Genomic DNA, 15,365 nt, shown 5'->3' with positions numbered 1-15,365 from the left:
AAGTTTGAAAGAACAAATTTATGGTTAACATCAGAATCTTCAGGTTTGTAGCGATTTTAGATATGTGCAAAGTTAAGATGATTTCTTAGAATCCATCAAAACCCTACGTTAGGGAGCTGGGCCAACAAACCATAGCTCTTCTTGCAAGTGTGTGGTCTTTGGCATATTACTCAATATCTTCCATAAAGTGGGGTAGTAATAATACCTAAGGCATAGGATTTTGTGAGGATAAAATAAATTAATACTTGTAGAGCTTTATTTAAAGCAATACCTGGAACCAACAAGAATTCAATAAATATTGTCTCATTTTTATTGTGTTCATTCTTAAAATTATTTCTGCCTTAAAGAAATCCCTAGCATATCCAGTGACTCTGTTTTGATTCTAACTACTCCAGGCTACAGAACTGCAAAAAAACTAGGACAACAACAGCAGCACCGTTTTATAGGATGTTCTAGGTCATAAAGTGTCATTTGATATAGATTTGACCATATGTGTTTGCTTGTTTCTGAAGTTAACATGGAAGTCTGAACATTGGATGCCATTTGAATGTCTGTGTGATTTAAGTTCTTAGAAGGAAGTGCTTGTGTGCTCCACAGAGTCTAAAAATACAGAGTGTGTTGGGTGTAGGAATTTAGCAATGTAACAGCAGTGCTGTTTTGTTAAGATTATGATTCATTATTGTAATGATGATAATTATATTTATAGTGACCACGCTTAAAACTTTTTAGAACTATACTGTGTGGAATAAAATAATGTAGAACGGAGGAGAACTAAATGTTTCACAAAGTGGAACTTTCCACAATGATACTTAAGTTATCAATAAAGAATTGTAGTGCTGGAAGGAACGTTAAAATATTGCTATTCTTTTTAATAACAAAGAAGATGTTGCTTAAAATTTCCCAGGGTTTCAGAATATGCATGATTCCAGAGCACAGATTTATGGTTAACACAAATCCTTCTTGAAGCAATTTAAATATATCAAATCCCATTTTTCCTTATTGTCATAAAGTTAAACAAACTAGAAATCAAATTACCAGCAAAACAATAACAATAAAAATACCATTGAGAGCGAAAAGGCAAGCCACAGATGAGGAGAATATATTTGCAATGCATATCCCAACAAAGAGCTCATGTCAAGAATATAAAAAGGACTCCTTCAAATAGAAAAAGCAGGGAAAACTATTGACTGGACACTTCACCAAACAGGATATTCATCTGACCAATAAGCCTATGAAAATGTGCATAACAACGTTAATCATTGGGGGAATGTAAAATAAAACCACAATGAGAAAAAACGTTTAAGTAAGGTATCTCTACATATCTACTAATGGCTAAAATTAAAAAAAGAGTGGTAGCATCAAAATTTTCCAAGGATGTAGGACAATTGGAACTTTTATACTGCTGGTATATGAGAAAAATAATACAATTATTTTAGAAAAATTTTGGCAGTATATACCAAAGTTAAATATATGCTTATCCTATTACCCAGCAATTCCAACATAAGGTAAATATGCAAGAGAAATCAGTGCATAAGGCACTTCAAGAATATTCCTAACAGGCTTATTTTATTAGCCTAAAACTGGAAACAACCCAAATGTCAAGAAGAGTAGAATGGAGAAATAAACTGTGGTATAGTCCTAAAATGAAATACAGCCTGAAATATAAAAAGAAAGAACTACCACCACACAACAACATGGATGAATCATACTGACATAATGATGAGCAAAAGAAGGAAGGCTCAAAAGACTCTGCAGTGTGTGGTGCCATTTATGGGAATTTCAAGTACAAGTAAAACTGCTTATAGTGATAGAAGGCAGAAGAGCTAGAACCTCTGGGCTTGATTGGAAAGGAAAAAAGGAAGCCTTTTGAAATCTGTTCTGTTTGTGGAGCCGGGAGGTTATATAGGTTCACATATATGAAAAATGCACAAAGGATCTGTGTATGTTTAAATTTTGTGTACTTTACTATATGTATGTTATAGTTTACAAAGATACTCTCTGCACTGTGACCGAACAATGAATGTGAATAATCCTGTCGTACTTTAGCAAAATAATGGGAAGGACTGCTGAAAAAGAATTTCGCATCTTAAATAAACTGACATTATGTCAGAGTAAGATCAAACGCAGGGTTCTTCTTTGTTGTTGTTTTATTGTTGTATTATGCTGTTTTTAATAGGTAAAAGTTGATTTATTTGGAATTTGGATAGGAGATTTATCTGTTTTCCCTTACTTTTTAATTTACTCAATCATTTATTTATATAAGTATAGCCTCATATTTATCTTATGCTTTGGGGTTAAGCCAATATTAAGTTACTTGTTTTGTTACTCCAATTGTTACAGCATTAGTCGGGTAGCTCTTTCAGTTGGCCTCTTTGAAATATCCTTTTCATTGTGAGGGTTTTTTGTTAGTGTTTTTGCTTGTTTGCTTATTTGTTTTCTAACACTGCCATACTTTCTGGTATGATAAGATGCTTCAGGGGAGAAATAACTGTCTATTTTTAAGTTATGAAGTAAACCTGGTAATTGAGAGTACTTTATTATTAAGGTCATGGTCACGTGTCTGATTCCCTTAGGGAGTGAACATTCCTCAATTTATTTCATATAGACAATACTCCTAACTCAGGCCAGACGTATCACTAAAAAAGCTCATTGTAACAACTGCCATAAAGAATCTGGATGGAAAGTAGTGATATTAATAACTTAACTGTGTGTTTTATTTAAGTCAGTGTGCTATAAGGACCTGGGATTGATGGAGGAAGAGCTTTAAAAGTCTTGTTTTACTAATAGAGAGATATTAATAACTTAACTAAATATGTTCTCCCTAAGAAAATGTGCTATAAAGAAATGTGATTGATGGAGAAGAGCTTTTAAAAGTTTTGCTTAACTTCGAGGCTCACTTGATTGTTTCCATTAAACTATACACCCTTAAAGCAAGCAGATTTCATGGGATGAGGCAGAGCCTTTAAATGCAAATAACTTTCTGTCCCATCACATCTTTTTCTGTCAAATATTTGTTAGAATTTACAGTTTAAATCAGAAAGTATTCACATGGAGGTAAAAGTTCCACAAAGACAAAAAAAATGAATGGATTCCTTCAAGTTAACAATAATACGAAATTATCTTCGCAGTGATATAATCAAGGCAGTTCCAAGGTGCACCTGGGTATGTGATGCATCATAGAAAAAGAATTGTTCATATAAATAAAGACAGTTTAATTGTTTGTAAAATTATTTTCTAAAATACAAGGTAAGAAAACAATGAAGAGAAAAATTTGTATAGTTCAAATCAAAAAACATAGATGAAAAGATTATTTTATTATTTTTGTTTGAAAACTCTTATTTTCTCTGCAACATGATTTATTTTCAATTTCCTACACAGGATCCTTCTATGTCATTTTACACATGAAATCATTAACTTTGAAACAACAAATCTGATCATTTTAATGACATATTTCTGTCTTCTTTTAACTCATGTGCTTACCTTGGGTACCTTGAATGGTTCACCTTTTATCTTCATGTGGTTTTTGTTTGTTTGTTTGTTTTGTTTTTTTTTATTGTGGTATGCGGGCCTCTCAGTGTTTGTGGCCTCTCCCATTGCGGAGCACAGGCTCCGGACGCGCAGGCTCAGCGGCCATGGCTCACGGGCCCAGCCGCTCCGCGGCATGTGGGATCTTCCCGGACCGGGGCACGAACCCGTGTCCCCTGCATCGGCAGGCGGACTCTCAACCACTGCGCCACCAGGGAAGCCCTCATGTGGTTTTTATATGGAAGTATTCTGAATAGTAAAAAACACTTTTTTATATTACATGTAAGACTTGTTTCTCAAGCTATTGGCTTGAGAGAGCATTCTAAGAGTTTTAAATAGCCACTTCCCAACAGGAATATAAACTAGGCTTTGTGAACACTTTTTTTCCAATGCCAAAATTCCATCTTCCTTCTTTCCCTTTTTGCCCCCTTCCTTGCTTCTTTTCTTCTTTTTTCCTTCCTTCGGTCTACTCATACATGTATGCATATTTATTGAGCACTTACTGTAGTCCCCCACTCCCACCACAGCTCTTCAGCACCAGTTAAAATTGACCACAAATTGCCCTAGATATAGCTACCCATCGGGTCAACTGTGCGTTGTAGGGCTTGGATGATGCTGCACAAAGTACCATATGTTATATCCTTCTCTTCTTTTTGTTGTTATGTTCACTTGCTGGTTATAGCTGCTGATTTTTTTTTTTTTTTTTGCGGTATGTGGGCCCTCACTGCTGTGGCCTCTCCCGTTGCAGAGCACAGGCTCCGGACGCGCAGGCCCAGCGGCCATGGCTCACGGGCCCAGCCGCTCCGCGGCATGTGGGATCTTCACGGACCGGGGCACGAACACGCGTCGCCTGCATCGGCAGGCGGACTCCCAACCACTGCGCCACCAGGGAAGCCCTATAGCTGCTGATTTTTAAATATTTTACCAGTCTCCATGAAACTCCACTCTTAGAGATACTTCTCTGCTCTGCTGTACTCACAACATATTGTTGAGGATGAAACACCTTCTTTTCCACGTTGGACCCAAAATTCTGTGCCCTCTGCATCAGCTGGAAAATTTTTAACTATCCTAGAATAATATCAGATTATTTTATGAAGAAGATTGAGGAAACTTTCTTTCCCAGTCTTGGAAGCTAGAAGTTTCTATTACCAAAGCAGGAATTCAGATATCAGACTCTTTTAATACCTCTGAATCTTTTTGCCCTTTTCCCCTCTTAGCAGAGATAACTTCATTTTCTGTGTCTCTTAAGCAAGTTTACAAATTCAGGTCCAACCCTGTTCTTTTGGGGGCTCACTGGAGAAGATATTTCTGAGAAATGGCATTGTGGTAAAATTTAGATTCCCATTGTTTATTCTGTTCTATATCTAACTTTCAGGATTAAAATTGGTTGGTCCCATATCCCTGTTTTGGTTCATAGTGATAGCACTATGTCTAATCTGGACTAGAATCCACAGAATGAAATCAAACATATAAATCTCCTAATTTAGAATTGGCCTGATCCCAGAAATAAAACAAATAAACAATTTAGGAGAAGGAAAATATGGCCTCTGTCCAGTCCAAAACTTCCAGTGGAAACCCAGGAGGTTTGGAAAGAGTAATTTTCTGATCTAACCCAGAAACAGATTGAATTTATAATTAGAGATTATAGTTAGAGTGTCTTTTGTGTAATGTGAACAACATCAAGTCTCCTTGCTTTAATGTGAATGACATTAAGAAAAAACATCAAAATACTGTTGGCATTTTGTTGGCAGCTGGGCCCTGGTTTCAGAACTCTAGTCAGTAGGTACAAATTAGATTGTTCAACACAATGGACCACAGAAGCGGTAACATCGTGGCTAATAGGAAGTGATGTGGCTTCTTTTCTTCATAAAACAGATAAAAGGGAGACTAAAACTCTTCCACATTTTCGTTCTAATTTTATGTAAAAAATAATAAATGAATGGGAAGTTATAAAAGGTAAACTTGTATATATTTAATTCATATTTATTGATGTCTAATATATGCCTATACTACTCTATGTGCTGGGAATACAACATTTCAACACAATAATAAAACATGATCCCTGGTTTTGAAGAGATACATAGATTATTAGAATTTATGTGTTGTTGGTTCTTAATTTAAATTGCAGTGTTATGCTATGTATAGATTTTAATTTCAGCACGTTTTTCTTCCTGATATGATTAATCTCTCTCTTAATATTTGTTTACTCTTGCCATCTTTAGGAGATAGTCAACTTCAACTGCCGAAAACTAGTGGCTACAATGCCTCTTTTTGCTAATGCGGATCCTAATTTTGTGACTGCCATGCTGAGCAAGTTGAGATTTGAGGTGTTTCAACCTGGAGACTATATCATACGAGAAGGAGCTGTGGGTAAAAAAATGTATTTCATTCAACATGGTGTTGCTGGTGTCATCACAAAATCCAGTAAAGAAATGAAGCTGACAGATGGCTCTTACTTTGGAGGTTAGTAAAAAAAGAAAATATAACTGAGATGAAGTCTAATTTGCTCACAATATTTATCTTTATCAGAATTTTGGAGATGTCAGAATGTTGATTTTTGGGGTTTGAATATGGACTTGTATTTGAATTCTGATAAAAGTGTCTATAGCGTGTCAACTGAAAAAAAATGCACAACCTAAAAGTTGAGAATTATGTTTTATTTGGCAGACAAAACTGAGGACTTAAGTCCAGGACACAGCATCTCAGTTAGCTCTGAGAGACTGTTCCAAAGAAGTAAGGGAGAAGCCAGTATATATAGGAGTCTTGTAACAAAGACCAGGTAGTAGGAACATTGAAAGATTACTGTTAATTAAAGAAAACCAGATATCTCAAGTTAAGGAATTTAGTGCTTTTCTATGTATGGAAAAATGCACGAGTCTGGGCTTACTGAAATTATTCCCTTGATGTGCACCTCAGCTATCTGGAGCCAGTATCCTGTGCTTTCTCATCCTGAGTCTCCTCAGGGTGCACCATCTGGGGTGGCTGCAGCAGTTGACTGCTAGGTGGCAGGCATCCTTCTTCTATCCTGAGTTCCCTCAGAGCTCACCATAATGTAAGCGGCTGTAATGTGATGGCTCGATGGCTGCAAATCCTTTGTTTACTGATATGGCAAGCAACAGTTTTTCACTGATAAGTGGTATGTTTTCACATTTCAGTGTCACACATTCAGTGCATGTGCATTTACTACGGTATTAGTTAGAGTATCCTTTCATCCTCTTAAACTGGAACCAAATAACAGTGGCTTAAACAGATCGAAAGCATATTTTTCTCTCACACAAAAGTCCCAGGAGGGTTAGATGGCTCTCCCCAAGACAGTTTTTAGGTACCCAGATTTCATTTATTTTGCTGGTCTGCCATCCTCTAGAGTGTTTTCCTCATTTATACGAGAGGAATTGGTTTCTCTCCACAATATGGACCACAGTATGGGGAGGAGGGGACAGAGGAAGGGAAGAGTGAGCAATTTCTCTTTAGATGTGTGCCCAGAATGGCCAACATCACTGCTATTCACATCTGATTGGCCAGAATTTAGTTACAAATGTACCTCTAAGTATAAGGAAGGCTGGGAAATGTAGCTTCTAGTTGAGTGATGTATTAGTCAGTGTTCTCTAGAGGAACAAAACCAACAGGATATATATACACAAAAGGAGATTTATTGTGAGAAATTGACTCTTGAATATGGAGGTTGACAAATGTTATGATCTGCCATCTGAAACTGAAGAACAGGAAAACTGGTCGTTTAATTCAGTCTGATTCCAAAAGCCTGAGACAACAGTGTAAATCCAATCTGAGGGCAGAAGATGAGATGAGACGTTAGCTCAAGTAGTGAGACAGGAAAAAAATATTTCTCCTTCCTCCTTTTTTTTCTATTCAGACCCCCAGTGGATTTGGAGGTTGCATACCCTGGAGAGGCCAATCTACTTTACTGAGTCCACTGATTCAAATACCAATCTCACCTAGGAATACCCTCACAGACAAACTCCAAATAATATTTTTCTGGGCACCCCATGGCCAGTCAAGTTGACACATAAAATTAACCATCACAAGTGGCAATTTGCCTTGCTAAAAATTCTGACAATTTGAATTGTTTCCAACGTTTTACTATAATAAGATATATATTTGTATTTGTGCAAATGTACAAAACTTGCCTATGAGTTGAATTACTGGGTCAAAGACTATGCATATGTTCAAATTGAAATAAACATCAAATTATTTCTTTGATGAGACTGCCCATTTCTCCATGGCTTTGCCCATTGATCTTTTACTTTTATCCTCTTAATAAGTCAAATTGGCATCCCCTTAATATTTAGTTTGCACTTCCACTATTAATGGTGATGTTGAGGCATTTCTTCATAGATATGGATCATTTGTATTTTATTTTTCTGTTTCTATTTTTGCATATTTTTCTAATGTGTTGTTTGTCTTTTTAAAACCAATTTACCTAAACATCCCTAATGTATTTTTGATATGCTGTAACTATTTTCTCCATAATTGTTACTACTTTTTTAACTTTCTAATTTTTCTTTCATCATTCTGGTTTTCATTATCGCTGATTTCATCTGAACCTCTCTCCTTTGCGTTAAGGCATTAGAGAGTTTGTGTTTCTTAACTGGGTTTTGTACACTGCAAAATTGTAAAAATGTTTTCCCTATTCTATATTTTATTTAGTTTCACTACATCTTTATTACTATTTTAACTTGTTAGAACAAGTTAGAAGAAGTGATGGCGAACAACTATTCATGTTTCTTAGTGCCAGTTCTGTTATAACATGAAAGACAGTGATTAATACCACAGTGTCAGGCATTGGCAAGCTTAGTAGTTAACTATTACTCAATAGCCGGAAACTGAAATGTTTTCTTTAGAAAAAAGGCAGGAAATCTGCCTTCAAATAGTTGCAGGTTTATCCTACAAGAGAAATTCAAGTGAAACTCTTTTTCTTCTCATGAGTGAGAAGAAATGGTTCTTATTACTTTGTATTCATTCTTCACAGACTTTATAGTATGCCTGTAGAAGGCTTCTCAGTCAGAATTAATGGCTCCTAGCCCTGTGTCTCCATAGCTTCTCACAGCTTTCCAGGGTCCTGGTCTCAGTCGATCTCATATTGAAATTAACAGTGTAGTTAGTTACCTATTTCCTTCTGATATTAGATGGCAAACAATGTGTGCATCAGAACCACCAGAGAAGCTGTTCACCCATCAGAGAGTCTGATTCAAGAAATCCAGGCTAGAGATAATATCTTATTTGTTTGTTCATTAGAGAATAAACAGCCAGTATATCTGATCCCCTAAAAATTGATAATGATAGAAAGTATTCAAATCAAATTAATAGGAATTGGGAACCAAGCAATAAATTCATTTTGATTTTAAAATAATAATAGCAACAACAATAACACATTGAGTTTAAGAAGATTTCTTCAGTAACAGCTGAAAAAAATTTATTGGGAAAGGTTTTAATTTTATCAAATGCTTTTTTGGAATTTATCAAAATGACCATAAGGTTCTTATCCATTAATCTATTGCAGCTGAGTAAACATATCAGCTCAAAATAATTAGCTTCTTTGACTTTCTCCTCATTTACTAATTTTGAAGTTTTCATCTTTCCTCTTCTTCTTTGTCATGATCCTGCGTTGCCTCATCAGCCTATTACACTTTTGTGCAGATTATGCTAAGAAAAAAAAGAGAAAATTAGGAAAAGCTAAGAACTTTAAAAAGTCTACTTTAGAAAGCACAGAGAATTAGTGTTTGAACGAAGAAAAAAAGCGAAATTGAAAGCTGATGGAAATAAATAAAAGCTGATAGTAAGAAATAAAAGTATAGTCCAGCTTTGTGGGAAGGTAGTTTTGGGGAAAAGGTTTTTGAGGCAAGTAATGGAGGTGTGACAAATACATGAAAGTTTAGAAAGGAATTTCTGAAAGTTGTTATTATGCATTAAGAATAGATTTCTACATTTGACATGTGTGTTTTGAATTCAAAGGAGCTTTAATTACTAGACAATTCTATTTGCTAATATGACAAAGACTGGAACATGTGCTTCTCTGGATTTATATGGATTAAACTATTAGTAAGGTCAGTTTCATTAGTGAATGTCCTTGTGTTGAACCATAAGATCATTTGGGGGATTAAAAACTGCTTTGTCATAATGTATTCTTTCTTTAACACATTGTAGCATTTCTATCTATAAGTGAGATTGGTCTGTAATGTTGTTGTTTTAGTGGTTATTTTTGTGATCCCCTAGCTAGATAACTTTAGATGTAAGGTTTTCCTCACTTCTTAGAGAGAGCAAGAAAACTTTAAAAAAAATGTTCTAGTTCTGTAAAAAATGCCATTGGTAATTTGATAGGGATTGCATTGAATCTGTAGATTGCTTTGGGTAGTATAGTCATTTTCACAATATTGATTCTTCCAATCCAAGAACATGGTATATCTCTCCATCTGTTTGTATCATCTTTAATTTCTTTCATCAGTGTCTTATAGTTTTCTGCATACAGGTCTTTTGTCTCCCTAAGTAGGTTTTTTCCTAGGTATTTTATTCTTTTTGTTGCAATGGTAAATGGGAGTGTTACCTTAATTTCTCATTCAGATTTTTCATCATTAGTGTATAGGAATGCAAGAGATTTTTGTGCATTAATTTTGTATCCTGCAACTTTACCAGATTCATTGATTAGCTCTAGTAGTTTTCTGGTGGTATCTTTAGGATTCTCTGTGTATAGTATCATGTCATCTGCAAACAGTGACAGCTTTACTTCTTCTTTTCCAATTTGTATTCCTTTTATTTATTTTTCTTCTCTGATTGCAAGGCTAGGACTTCCAAAACTATGTTGAATAATATGTTGTTCCTGATCTTAGAGGAAATATATTCTCTTTTTTAAGGAAGTTGAAATAATCTAGGCATTACCTGTTATGTGAAGGTTTATTAGGTTTCACAAGTAAAACCACTTCGGTCTGATTCTGTTGTCTATAGGCATTAGAATTATCAGGTTTTCTATTTCTTTATGAGTAATTGTTCAGTTCATCTAAATCCATTGTTCATAACACTGAAAAGCTTTTAAAAAACCTGATGCCTGAGCCAAAATTGCACCCTAGAGTTTCTGATGGAATTGAGTAAAGTTGAGATCCAAACATTAGCATGTAAAAAAACAAAAATTCCCAGAAGATTCCAAATAATTTTCAAATTATATGTTTGTACATATAATTTTTATTTTTTATTTTCAACAGACCTAATTTTTAATTTTAGAAAAATTTTAGATTTACAAAATTATTGCAAAGATTATACAGAGAATTCCTATTTATCCAATACCCAGTTTCCCTATTATTATTTTCCATTACTATAATACATTTATCACAATTAATGAACCGATGTTGATACAGTATTATTAAGAAATACTTAATAAAGCATACACTTTATTCAAATTTTCTTGGCTTTTACTCAATGTCTTTTTTCTGTCAGTATCCCATCTACAATTCCTCGTTACATTTAGTAGTAATGTCCTCTAGTTTGCTCTCAGTTTTTAAAGTTACTAAGATTTTATTTGGTTTTGATGAACTCGACAGTTTTGAGGAGCCCTGGTAAGTTATCTTATAGAACGTTCCTCATTTGGGATTTGCCAGGTGATTTTCTCATGATTAGATTGGGGTAAGTTTGATCTTGTCTATGAGCAAGAGCATAGACATAAAGTGTCTTTCGCTTCACATTATATCCATGGTATATACTATCAATATGTCTTTCCACTATTGATGTTAACCTTGATCACCTAGATTGAGGTAGTGTTTGTCAGACTTCTCCACTGTAAAGTTACTCTTGTTTTCCCCTCCCATTCCATACTCTGCTGTTTGGAAAGTAGCCAGTCTGCACAGTTCATGACTAAGAATTGAGGAGCAATGCTCCAAAAGGGCAGAGTATGTACATAAATTATTTGAAATTTTTCTAAACAGGCAATTTATTTACTCTCTTGCATTTATTTATTTATTCACCCTTTGTTTTTTTTTTTTTTTTGCGGTACGCGGGCCTCTCACTGCCGTGGCCTCTCCTGTTGCGGAGCACAGGCTCCGGATGCGCGGGCTCAGCGGCCATGGCTCACGGGCCCAGCCGCTCCACGGCATGTGGGATCCTCCCAGACCGGGGCAGGAACCCGCATCCCCTGCATCGGCAGGCGGACTCTCAACCACTGCGTCACCAAGGAAGCCCCTATTCACCCTTTTTTTTATATCAGTATGAACACCAAGATATTTATTTTATAATTTGGGTTATAATCCAATACTACTTTATTAATTGTTTTGCTCAAATTATTTCAGCTTTGGCCATTTGGACCTCTTTCTATTGGCCCCTGTGTCCCTCTGAAATACCCCATTATTATGGATTTGGGTTTTTTGTTTGTTTTGGTTTGAGATTTATCTTAGTTTCTAGCACTAGATGATGCTCCAGGCTCATCTTATATATTTCCTTACTCAGTCTTAGAATCAGCCATTTTTCCAGTGCTTGGTTCCTTGGTTCCTTTCATTGGAGAATGGTTTTAGAAACCATGATCTGGACACTAGGTGCACTCATTACTACCGAGTTATTATTATTACTTCCAGGTTCTCTCAGCTGACAAATCAAAGTGATACATATGTACATACTACCATCTATCTATCTATCTATCTATCATGTGTATATATATATATATATATATATATCGTGTGTGTATATATATATATATTTCTATGTGTAGCCATCTGATTCTAAGTTAAGCTAAATATGAGTTCATACTGATATTTCCAACTCCAATCCATTACCACATAGATTATTCTAGCCTCCTTTCCTTGTTTATCTGTAGTACACCCCTCAGAATTAAATCAGGTTCCCACAATCCACCATCCATTTACTTAATTGTTCAGTTCTAGTATAGATGTATAGTTCCTGAGAACCATGACTACCTAAATTATTTCTTTTTTAATTTCCATACTATCAGATTTACTTTTTCGTGTTGTAAAGTTTTACAGGTTTTGAAAAATTCTTACTGTCTTGTATTCACCATTACAATATCATACAGAATAGTTTTCTCACCCTCAAAAAATCACCTATTTATTAGCTATTCAACCTTCCCCTAGTACCAAACTCATGGCAACCACTCATCTGGTTACTATCTCGAGTTTTTTCTTGTCCAAAATGTCATATAATTAGAATCATACAGTATGGTATTCGTTTTGAAATTTTTTTTATTTCAATAGTTAATCACTGTAATATAGGAAATTTAATTGTATATTAACTTTTTATGCAGTGACTTTCCTTACTTGCTTTTAGTTATAGAAGTTTTTTAGGTCAATTATTTGAAATTTTCTTCATTTACAATCATGTCATCTACAAATGGAGTTTTATTTCTTTATTTCCAATCTATATACCTTTTATTTTATTTTCTTATTTTACTGGAGAGGACTTCCAGTACTACGTTATACTGGAGTGGAAATAGAGAAGATTCTTTCCCTGATCCTTAGTCTTCCTAGAGAATTTTTTCCCCTTGATTTTGGAGTAAGGCATCTACTTTCTTACTATTAGGTATGATGCTATTTGAAAGTGTTGTTTTTTTCTATAGCTATTCCTTTTCAAATTGAGGAAGTTCTCCCCTACTTTTCTGAGAGCTTTCTTTTTTTAGTCATGAATGGATTTTGTATATTTATCATTTTTTTCTGTGTCATTTCTGATATCATATGGTTTTTCTTTTTTAGCCTATTGATATGGTGTGTTACATTATTTGAATTTGATTTTGAATATTGCACTAGCCTTGCACACCTGAAATAATTTTAATGTATAAAAATGTATTAAAGTAGGCAAAAATAATTGGATTAAATTTTCTAAATTTTTGATCACAGTTTTTATGTCTGTGTTCCTGAGAGATAGTGCTGTGTACTTTTTCTTTCCTGTAATGTATTTTTATGGATTTTTGCTTTAGGATAATTCTCTTCTAAGAGAATGGGATAGGAAGTGTTCCCTCTGCTTCTATTTTCTGGAAAAGGTCATGGAGAATTGGTATCATTGCTTCCTTAAATATTTGGTAGAATGTACTGGTGAAAACATCTGCATCTGGTGATATAATTTCTGCAAGGTTATTAATTATTTTTTTCAATTTTTAAAATAGATGTAAGGTTATTTAGGTTATCTAGTTCTCATTGTGTGAATTTTGTTAGTTTGTACTTTCTAGGAATTGCTCCATTTCATCTGAATTATCAAATTATAGGAGTAGAGTTGTTTTCAGTATTCCTTACTTATCCTTTTTAATGTTCCCAGGACCAGTAGTGATGATTACTCTTTCATTTATGATGTTGATAATTGGTGTGTTCTCTTTTATTCTTAGCTAGCTTTCCTAGAAAAAATTTTAAAACCTTTTAAAGAACTAGATTTTGCTTTTATTGATTTTCTGAATTGTTTTCTGTTTTCAATTTTATTGATTTCTGCTCTAATTGTTGTTATTTCCTTATTCTTTGCTTTAGGCTTAAACTGCTCTTCTTTCCCTACTTTGCTAAGGTGGAAGCTTAGATCATGGATTTAATATCTTTCTTCATAATATATACGTATTTAATGCTATATGCTATAAAATTTTCTCTAAGCATTGCTCTTCCTGTCTCCTACAAATTCAATGTCATATTTTAATTTTCTTTAGTTTAAAATATTTGTTTAATTTCTATTGAGACTTTTTCCCTAACCTATATTCTATTAAAGTGTTCTAAACATTTGGGAATTTTCCAGCTATTTTGCTGTTGTTAATTTCTAGTTTAATTCTACTGTGGCCTGAGAATTTATTTTGTATGATTCCCATTATTTTATATTTGCTAAATTATAAATTTTATAGCTCTGTTTGTTGATGAATATTCCATGTGAACTTAAGGAGAGTATATATTCTGCTGTTATTGGATGGAGCATTCTATAAATGTCAATTAGATCAGTTTCACTGATGGTGTCACTCAGGCCAACTACATCCTTGCTGATTCTCAGCAGCTTGATCTACTAATTAGTAAAAGAAGGGTGTTGAGGTCTCCAATTATAGTAGGGAATCTGTCTATTTCTCTTGCAGCTCTATCAATTTTTTCCTCAGGTATTTTGACATTCTATTGTTGGGTGCGTACATGTTTAGGATTGTTATATCTTCTTGGAAAATGGACCCTTTTTCATTATGTAATACCCTGCCTTATTCCTGATCATATTCCTTGTCCTGAAATCTGCTTTGTCTGAAACTAATATAACTACCCCAGCTTTCTTTTGGTTAATATTAGCATGATATATCTTTTTATAGATAGTTACTTTTTTTTCAATTTTTTTTTTGAGTGTGGTAAAATACTCAAACATAAAATTCACCATCTTAACCATCTATCTACTTCACATGTGATTCAGATACCTTAAAGTATAAGCAATTCTTCCCTCCTATCTCTTGGAGCATCGCTCTCATTAATTTCATTTAATTTATTTTATTTATTGTTACTATTATTACTTTAAACAAACAACTATATTTTAGATTAACTAAGGAAAAGAACAATAAGATATTTTATTTTTCCTTCATTTATTCCTTCTTCAACCTTACTTTCTTTCTCTAGGTCCAAGTTTCTGATCTATATTATCTCCTCCCACTTCAAGAAAATCTTTTAACATTTCTTACAGTGCAGGTCTGCTAACAGTGAATTAGCTTAGTTTTTATGTGTCTGAGAAAATTTTTTTCTCCTTCACTTTGAAGGATAATTTTGCTGAATATAGAATTCTAGATTGATGAGTTTTTATGTTCAACATTTTAATATTTTGTTCTGTTTACCTTTGGTTTGTATGGTTTCCTACAAGAAGTTCACTGTAATTTTTATCCTTGTTCCTCCATAGGTAAGATG

The 15,365-nt window shown here is 34.2% G+C and overlaps 1 protein-coding gene across 1 annotated transcript in view; it reads left to right on the top strand.

The window, feature by feature from the left end:
• HCN1 (hyperpolarization activated cyclic nucleotide gated potassium channel 1) overlaps positions 1-15,365 on the top strand; it is a 124,735-nt gene that overhangs the window by 69,562 nt on the left and 39,808 nt on the right. Inside the window, exon 6 of the mRNA XM_089908562.1 lies at positions 5,748-5,988. Coding sequence (XP_089764688.1) covers positions 5,748-5,988 — 241 coding nt within the window. The remainder of the gene's footprint in view (positions 1-5,747; positions 5,989-15,365) is intronic.

This window comes from Delphinapterus leucas, chromosome 3 (genome assembly GCF_059928025.1).
Source record: "Delphinapterus leucas isolate spDelLeu-1000000601 "Yukka" chromosome 3, BTC_Dleu_Yukka2, whole genome shotgun sequence".
NCBI lineage: Eukaryota > Metazoa > Chordata > Mammalia > Artiodactyla > Monodontidae > Delphinapterus > Delphinapterus leucas.
Note: the sequence above shows the minus strand (reverse complement) of the source record. Positions and strands in the feature narration are given on the sequence as shown.